The sequence below is a fragment of the Stomoxys calcitrans genome, chromosome 2 (genome assembly GCF_963082655.1).
Source record: "Stomoxys calcitrans chromosome 2, idStoCalc2.1, whole genome shotgun sequence".
Lineage (NCBI taxonomy): Eukaryota > Metazoa > Arthropoda > Insecta > Diptera > Muscidae > Stomoxys > Stomoxys calcitrans.
Window position 1 is genome coordinate 73,205,000 of NC_081553.1, and position 10,200 is coordinate 73,215,199.

The following is a 10,200-nucleotide window of genomic DNA, read 5'->3' on the forward strand; positions in this document are numbered from 1 at the left end:
ACCATATAACCTACAGCGTTAGCCCACGCCTTATTTGCGCAGTAGTCGTAAAAGGCGTTCACTCTATTTAGAAGCTTGCACAGTGGAGGGCTCACTGATCCCTTAATAAGATCTGCTGTGGCAAGCAGCGATCCATTCCCATGGTTGGGAGAAGTTTTTTGTATATTCTTACCAGTTTTCGGCGGCCCGGATAAGCCTTACGCGGTGCCTGACAGTCCACGTATATTGTGACAGTCTAATCGGGCCGCCGCTCCCGCATCAATATCGTCTCCAGTGCCTTCAGGATCCGGAAGACCCCCGCCTGAAAGACACTGCAGTCGTCTAGAAGTCTATAAGATTCCTTAATTCCAAGGAATTCAATGAAAACTACTGCTCCAGTGCCTCCATCCCATTTAGACCCATCCGTGTACACAGAGGATTCCCTTTTCGGAACAACGACTTTCAAGCCATCAGTCGCGTCGCATAAAGAATGGCGCCACGCGGCAACACCATCCCCTCGCAAACAGAATAATGGCCTAAGTAAGAGAAGCGGCATGTACCTGATTCCTTCAGTCTCATTGCGATATTTTTTTGCCACACACTCAACATATAAGTGCAAAGGTAAAAGATGGAGAATGACATTCAGCGCTTCTCTCGGGGCACTTCTCTTAGCCCCAGAGATTAGCTGTGCTGCGGTGCCCTCTACCTTCTTGATCATCCTGCATATGGAACAATTGTCCAACCATAGGTGAGAATTGATCGAATGACATCCAATGCACCGTTTCCGGCCTTAGGCCCCAACTTCCTTCCTATCAAGTTGCGACAGGAGTAGAAGGCATTCAGTCCCCTTTTAAACTCCTTCCGCCGTAAACATCCAATGTTAACCGTCGTCAACATCCAATGCACCGTTTCCGGCCTTAGGTCCCAGCTTCTTCCCATCTATTTGCGACAGGAGTAGAGGGCATTCAGTCCCCTTTTGACCCTTTCCTTTTCATGGTGAAAAGGACCAGTTCAGTCTTTCTGGAAATTATGTCAAGGAAAGCTTCCTCAAAGCACCCTGAACGAGGTCCGTAATAGTAGAGAGGAAATGGCTACGCACCATCATGCCATCGTCATCTGTGTAGGTAACACCCTTCCCCCTCTCCCTCTCGGAAGCCCTCAGAATCTCCTTGATCACAAAAAGCCACAATAGAAGGGATAAAACTTCTCCAAGTTCCTCTGGTCACAATCTTCCTTATCTAGCCCTCTGCCTGTGATGCGTCCGGCCTTTCAGTATCATATCAACTCAATTATCCACCGACCTTACTCAGACATAGGCATGCTGCTTGTAGCTGAGTACTTCGCTGCATTTCCTATCCATTATGATGATGTCCGCTAATACTCCATGGTTTTGAGCAGAAAGGGCTTAAGACTTATAGGGGTATGGACCTTTAATGTAGCATTGCTTTTTAATTTTTTTTTTAGTTTTTAATGTCCGATTAAGTATTTTTTGAGTGTTTTAATTTCTAACTCACCGTATAAATACATACATATATATGGTGCATATAGAATATATAGCTAAGTCCATGACAGATTTCCTAATTACGGCCGCAAACTCAATGCTCGAATGATTTGTTCTATATGTTCGCTCATTCACTTCATTAAAAGTCTGCCTCTCTCGATAGACTGATAATTATTGTAATTCTTATTTTAGATTTATTTGCGGCACTTGATGGCACTATTTAAGCTGAGAGATAAATCTTCAACGGATCAGTTACAATTGAAAGAGCCAATAAATCAAATAACCAAATAAAATCGGAAGTAAATAATTCTGCGGATAAAACGGAAGTTTATACTACCACTCGATTTTGTTTTGTTTTCGTACTCAACGTTCTAAATTAATGGGTTTTGAAATAAGAATCGTGATTTTAGTGATTTCCCTAATTAAAACTTCATTGGCTCACAACATTGTCAGATGTACTAAACCTAGTTCGGCATTTTGTATTCCTTTGAACAAGTGTCCCCTACTGTACGATTTATACAAAAACTTTGAACAATTGGGAGAAAGTGAACAACGATTGCTACGGGATTCCCAGTGTGGTTTCGACAATACGCACGAAGGTGTGAGTAGAGTGTTGGTATGTTGCCCCGATGAAACAGCTATGCCAGACGAAGAGCCATCGAATGTAAATGCGGTCAATGAAATGCTGCTTAGAAATTTCGATATTGATAATGCGCAATGTGGCCTAATGGAGAACAGCAGAGCCACTGGCAGAGACTCGGCCGGAAGAAATGGTGCAGATCGCAGAAAAGTGTCATCGGTAGATGGAAGTTATTTCCCCTGGATGGCTTTAATTGAATATATGGATATAAGAGGTACACAATATACACATACACATATACAACTATTGGCCATACATATAAAGGGGGCTTTATGTGGTTTTTTTTTCTTAAAGAAGTAGTGAGATTGGTCATGGTTATACATTTTGTTGGGGTGGATATTGGAATCGTCATTGTTTTGAATGTTCCATATAAAAAAACGACACAAGAATGTAAGCCAATTAATAGCAATTTAAAAAGGCCGAATTTCAGACAGATGGAAAACATAAAAACACGGTAATTTAAAATGAAAATTTATGAAAATTCCAGACAAGTAAAGTACAATTGGAGACCACCGTAGCGCAGAGGTTAGGATGTCCGCCTATGAAGCTGAACACTTGGGTTCGAATCCTGGCGGGACCATCAGAAAATTTTCAGCGGTGGTTTTCCACCCCTAATGCTGGCAACATTTGTGAGGTACTATGCCATTTAAAACTTCTCTCGAAAGAGGTGTCGCACTGTGCTACTCCGACTCGGCTATAAAAAGGAGGCCCCTTATCATTGAGCTTCAACTTAAATCGGACTGCACTCATTGATATGTGAAAAGTTTGCCCTGTTTCTTAGTGGAATGTTCATGGACAAAATTTGCATTTGCACTTGCAAAGTACAAGTGCTAAGTTCGGCCCTCCACAATGGATCGCACTTGTCAATTTCTTTGCCCAGTATCTCTTTATATGCAAACAAAGGATTCGAGCCATATCAGGTAATATATCAATGGTTTGGATATTGGAGACCATAATCGAAGTCACCGTATAAAATTTTAGCCAAATCGGATAAGAATTAAGCTTTATAGGGGCCCAAGAAGTAATATCGGGGAATCGGTTTATATGGGAGTTATATCAGGTTATAGAGTGATTCAGACCATATTTGGCACGCATGTTGGTGGTCATAGCAAATGTCATAGTACAAAATTTCAGCCAAATCGGATAAGAATTACGCCCTCTGTAGGTTCAAGGAGTATACTCGGTATGGGAGCTATATCAGTTTATGAACCGATTTTAACCATTCTTAGCACAATTGTTGTAGGTCGAACAAAAAACTTCATGCGAAATTTCAGCCAAATCGGATAGTAATTGCGTACTCTAGAGGATCAAGAAGTCAAGATCCGAGATCGGTTTATATGGGAGCTATATCAGGTAATTTGAACCAATTTGAACCATACTTGGTTCAGTTATTGGATGTTAAAACAAAGCACTTCGTGCAAAATTTCAGTCAAATCGGATAATAACTCTGCCCTCTAGCGGCTCAAAGAGTCAAGATCCGAGATCAGTTTATAGGGAAGCTATATCAGGTAATGAGTCGATTTAAACCATACTTGTCATAGTTGTTGGAAGTTAAAACAAAACATATTATGCAAACTTTCAGCCAAATCGGATAATAATTCTGCCCTCTAGCGGCTCAAAAAGTTTATATGGGAGCTATATCAGGTAATGAATCGATTTGAACCATACTTGACATAGTTGTTAAAAGTTGAAAAGTTAAAAAAGTAAAAAACACTTCATGTAAAATTTCAGTCAAATCGGATAATAACTCTGCCCTCTAGCGGCTCAAAGAGTCAAGATCCGAGATCAGTTTATAGGGAAGCTATATCAGGTAATGAGTCGATTTAAACCATACTTGTCATAGTTGTTGGAAGTTAAAACAAAACACTTCATGCAAACTTTCAGCCAAATCGGATTATAATTCAGCCCTCTAGCGGCTCAAGAAGTCAAGATCCGAGATCGTTTTATATGGGAGCTATATCAGGAAATGAACCGATTTGAACCATACTTGGCATAGTTGTTAAAAGTTAAAACAAAACACTTCGTGCAAAGTTTCAGCCAAATCGGATAATGATTCTGCCCTCTAGCGGCTCAAGAAATCAAGATCCGAGATCGGTTTATAGGGAAGCTATATCGGGTAATGAATCGATTTGGACCATACTTAGCAAGGTTGTTGAAAGTTAAAACAAAACACTTAATGCAAAATTTTTAGCCAAATCGGATAATATTTGCGCTCCCTAGCGGCTGAAGAACGGAAATCGGTTTATAGGGCAGCTATATGAGGTTATGGACCGATTTGGGCCATACTTACTAAAGTTGGAGAAAGTTATTACCCTAGTGGCTCAAGAAGGTTTATATGCAAGATTGGTTTATATGGGAGCTTTATCAAAATGTTGACCGATATGGCCCATTAACAAGTATTTGTGCAAAATTTCAAGGGCCTAGCTTTAATCCTTTGAAAGTTAGAGTGCCTTCCGCAGACAAACTGATAGACGGACGTACATGGCTAGATCTTAAATGTCATGGCGATCAAGAATATATACACTTTATGGGGTGTTAGACCAATATTTCGATGTGTTACAAACGGAATGGCTATGTAAGTATACCCCCGCATCCTATGGTGGAGGGTATAACATATTAAAAATACTGTTGCCAATTTGTATGATACATTTCAGGGAAATTTAAATTTTACTTAAAAATGTTGTTTCGTCAATAAAGGATATTTGGTCTGTATATTATTATCTATAGACTTAATAATTAACATAAAAACGCACATAAAGGCCAAATCTTTGAAAAATATTTTTTCACATTTTTATTGGCTGACGTCTATAAAACGTTCAGTAATCTTGGTTTTGTATTTGATATTTCTATCACAGACGAAACGAACTGTGGTATGCTACAGATGTATTGTATTTACATTAGTCATAGATACATGCATACGCTCAAATAATGCCTCAAAAAGGTGTCTTTATAATAAAAAATCCCAATGGTATGATACTTTTTATCTTTAGAAGTTCTAAAGATCATCATCATCATAATTAGTCAGTCAATGCAAATATTAAATAGGCCAGGGGATTAAATTTTAAGGCGTGTGAAAGAGAGTGAATTAAGGTACAACAGTTGAGGTGGAGTTACATTTTTAATGCATCATAAACGCATTAAAACTGCACCTCAGCAAAAAAATCCCGCAAAAGGAAATCGCAAAAAATTAAACAATTTTAAACTATGACGCCTAGAAATACTAATTCACGTATGGCAACATGGAATGGCGTTCGAGTTCAATCGTTAAAGTTGAAAGTTCTTTAACTATTGTGAATTGCCTTGTTTTTGCTGGATTGTGATCAAAAAACCTGCTTGACGTCTACAATATCTGAACTGATTTTGGAGATATTCGACTTTTAATTTTTATTTTTTTTTTTTTTGAAATTCATGCTGAGTTTGGCTTCGTATTTTGCGATTTACGAATTACGAAGGCATTTGTGGTTCAGTTTTCACTTTGATGCATTTGTACCATGATTTAAACTAATGCTAAAATGTACAATAACTTTGCTGCAGTATGCGTCAAGATCCGATAATTCAGTTAAAAGTTATTCAGTTTGAAAGTATTCAGAATTGAGTATTCGTTTTTTTCTATAATTTTTTCAAAATGAATTTTCGTTTTCAAAAAATTTTAATTTTTCCCCTATCTCCTATTTTATAAGAGCTATCTCTATCCGTAATTAAGTTCATAGTCCTATGTGTCCCGTTATGATACATTCTTTCAGTAACAGCTTTAGCCCCATAGGATTTTTGTTGTCCTACCGTCGTCTACTGTTCCCTAGTGTTACATGTGCTTTATCGTCCACGCCCTTAACACGGACTGCGTCGCCAAGGATAAACCAAGTCTATTGACAGCAGTCCTCTGGATGTCAAATCGTCTGCTCTTTCATTTCCCCTTAGAACCATGCGACGATCAGCCAAATCATATGTATGTACATATGTCTAAAGAAAGGTTTCAAACTATTATTTTTATAGAATACGCTGTCATAATCTTATTTCTGAGGAATTTAAAACAAAATTTTATTTTTATAGAAAATTATATCGAATTTTTATTTCTATGAAAGAATTTTGGCACCATAGAAGCGTTTTCGCAATTAATACGATTCAAATACAACATACCTACGCACGGCCATTGAAGCTATCACACCTAATATGGTTGAAAAGTCTTTTAACCAAGGACGAAACGCGTCCCATAGTGGTTGGTGTGTGTTGCTATCTCTGGGTTCCTTTTCCATTTGCAAAGAAAATCTCCAATCATTGAGATCGTCTCGAAAGAGAAACGAACAAATCCGGCTGGGATTCGAACCTGGGCACACAGAGCAATAGCGTTCGAAACCATCAATACAACTTCCAACAGATGCGCAGAATCATGAGCACCATGGAAGTAGTGTAATTGTCGCAGAAAAAACGTCTGTCATTACACGAAACACATGCATTGGGAAAAAGTACAGCTAATAGACAGGGTTGTCGAGCGTGGTTAATGTGGTAACTGTATTCATTTGCAAAGGTAATCTCCGATCATTGAGCTCGTCTCGAAAGAGAAACAAATAAATTGTGAAATTTAATAATCTTCGCCCTAACAGGCAAAAAACTTGAAAAATTTTCAATTAAAAATTTGTTTTTAAATTTACCAAAATCACAAACACCACAACCATTGAATGAAGAATTTGGCAAATTCTATTTATGGAGTATGGTAAAGGGTGATTTTTTTGAGGTTAGGATTTTCATGCATTAGTATTTGACAGATCACGTGGGATTTCAGACATGGTGTCAAAGAGAAAGATGCTCAGTATGCTTTGACATTTCATCATGAATAGACTTACTAACGAGCAACGCTTGCAAATCATTGAATTTTATTACCAAAATCAGTGTTCGGTTCGAAATTTTGACAAATTTTGTTCAGCGATGAGGCTCATTTCTGGTTGAATGGCTACGTAAATAAGCAAAATTGCCGCATTTGGAGTGAAGAGCAACCAGAAGCCGTTCAAGAACTGCCCATGCATCCCGAAAAATGCACTGTTTGGTGTGGTTTGTACGCTGGTGGAATCATTGGACCGTATTTTTTCAAAGATGCTGTTGGACGCAACGTTACGGTGAATGAACACATTTCGAACCGAACACTGATTTTGGTAATAAAATTCAATGATTTGCAAGTGTTGCTCGTTAGTAAGTCTATTCATGATGAAATGTCAAAGCATACTGAGCATCTTTCTCTTTGACACCATGTCTGAAATCCCACGTGATCTGTCAAATACTAATGCATGAAAATCCTAACCTCAAAAAAATCACCCTTTATATAAGATTCGACCCTGCCGAATTCAAAGCGATTTTAGTTGTCCTTTTTTTTAATTATATTATCGTTTATTTTATTATAAAACACTGACGGTGCTTCGCCAATACCGCCTGGTATTATTTTTTTCGCGTCATTGGCAAATATAATACCATTTGGTATCAATTCAATACCAGACAAAGGAGGCTATTAAGAATTGACAGTGCCAAAAATATACTCTTGCCATCGCGCCAGAAGTGTTGTTGAGCATTATACTTTAAATATTGTTGCCATTACAAATATTTTTTAAACAAATAAATAAAATATTTTAATACAATTTGAGTGTGTAAAAACCGGTTCAAATACTCGAAAGCGATGAAAATTGAAATTTCACAAACTGATCTTGGGTCTTGACTTCTTGCCTCTAGAGGGCGCATTTTTATCCGATTGGAATGAAATTCTGCACAACGTGTTTTGTTATGATATCCAACAACCGCACCAAGTATGGTTCAAATCGGATGATAACCTGATATAGCTGCCACATAAACCGATCGTGGGTCTTGACTTCTTGAGCCTCTAGAGGGCGCAATTCTTATCCGATTGGAATGAAATTTGGCATGACGTATTTTATTATGACTTTCAATAACTGTGCTAAGTTAGGTTCAAATCGGTCCATAACCTGATACAGCTGCCATATAAACCGATCTGGGATCTTGACTTCTTGAGCCTCTAGAGGTCGCAATTATTATCCGATTTGGCTGAAATTTTGTACGACGAATCCTCTCATGACCATTAACATACGTGTTTATTAGGGTATGAAACGGTCAATAGCCTGATATAGCTCCCATATAAATCGAACTCTCTATTTTACTTTTTGAGCCCCCAAAGGGCGCAATTGTGGTCCGAACCGGAACATATCTTGATATCGGTCTAATAGCAGAGCAAATCTTTTCTTTTATCCTTTTTTTTGCCTAAGAAGAGTTGCCGGGAAAAGAACTCGACAAATGCTTGTTGTAATTATTAACATAAATAATCGAAACAAAATTAGATTAAAACTATTTTCAATGGATTTTTTTAGTTCATTTGGGGGTTAAGTTATTAATAACGGTTTGGTACTAAAACCAATAACGGTCTGGTGCTAAAATCAATAACAGATTTGTATTAAAACCAATACCAGTTCAGTAATAAGGCTAGTACCAAACGTACTAATATTTTATGGTTAATCCATACCATCCGGTATTGTTTTTGTACCATACGGTGTTGCTTTACTATCAATACCGTATGGTATTGAAATGAGCACGTTTGGTATTAACTTTTCTCTGGGTGTACTATTTTTTGTTTGTTTTTTCAGTACTAATTTTCTTGCATTTCTTCTTTTTCTTTGAATTACAGACGGCATGATGGGAAGTTACAACTGCAGCGGCACATTAATTAATTCTCGTTACATTCTAACTGCAGCTCACTGTATGAGTGATACCTATTGGAAACCTCATCGCATATGGTTGGGACATTGGGAACCCAATACAGATATACAATGCTTAACACAACCTCACGACAATGCAGCGGACTGTGCTGCCAAGAAATCGGCATTTGTCTCAGAAATTGATGAAATAATTATTTATCCAACATTTCATAAAAATATCCATCATGATGTGGCCCTGATACGAATGAAGCAGCGAGTAGAAAATACCAAAGCGATACGACCAATATGCTTACCATTTGGTTATGATTTCAATACGGCCGACCTCACAAATACAATGGCTGAATTTGTCAGCTGGAGTGGGTCTAGTAAAACCGAGGGTCTGGTTAACGCCGATAAAACTAAGATATTACTACCCATATGGGAGACGAGCGAATGTCGCAAAACATATCGCCTCAAGAATAGAGACATCCATTTGCAATATGAAATATGTGCGGGCGGTGAGCAAGATGTGGACACCTGCAATGGAGATTCTGGTGGAGGTCTAGTGCATTCGTTTGAACGTGACTCTGAGAAGGTGCATGTCGTTGTAGGTATAATGGCGGCCGGAACAAGAGAATGTGGCCTCGAAGGATGGCCTAGTATTAGCATACATGTACAGCATCATTTGCAATGGATATTACACGAATTGGCCAGAGGCAAAAACGTGGCATAAACCAGAACTGCTTGAAGGGTTTACAGTTGTACCCTGTGAGCCATACAAAAAGAAAGAGGCTCATCAAATGGAACAGTACTTTATTCGGGAAAAAGAAGTAAAAAAGCTATTTACAATAACAAGAAGGGAAATTAATATATAACAGCATTTGTTCCGATGCTACAGTTATCGATTTATCGCCCTATGTTCCAATTATATGTTAGTTTTATTATTAATAAGTGTTAAAATCGTGAATTACCTAGAAGGCTGTGTAACTATAGTATAAGTAACTTGATCTGTGATATTTATTGTTTTTTAACGTTTTTATTTATTATTTATTTATTTTTATATATATTATTATTTATTTATTATTTTATTTATTTATTTTTATATATATTACTTATTTATTTACTAATTTATTTATGAATACAAAAACAAAATATTTACAAAAAAAGTTAATAACAAAAAGACTGCCACCGAATATGACCTGTATTTTCTTTTATAACATTTTTAGCTTCCAGAAAATGAAGATCAAGCCGTTCTGGCATAATGATCGTCATTGTCAGGGGTTTCAAAACTGCAAAGGACAAAAAACAAAAATATAGAATCCAAAGATTCTTTGCCTACATTGGAGGTCCTGAAAAACAAGCTAATGGAGGCATATGAGAGAAGGGCAAGT

The 10,200-nt window shown here is 37.6% G+C and overlaps 1 protein-coding gene across 1 annotated transcript; it reads left to right on the forward strand.

Moving 5' to 3' along the window:
- Window positions 1–359: 359 nt before the first annotated feature.
- LOC106081322 (spaetzle-processing enzyme-like) lies at window positions 360–9,542 on the forward strand. The gene is made up of 3 exons (XM_059361502.1): window positions 360–519; window positions 1,891–2,334; window positions 8,800–9,542. The coding sequence occupies exons 1-3, from the start codon at window positions 360–362 to the stop codon at window positions 9,540–9,542; spliced, it is 1,347 nt and encodes a 448-aa protein (XP_059217485.1).
- Window positions 9,543–10,200: the final 658 nt, after the last annotated feature.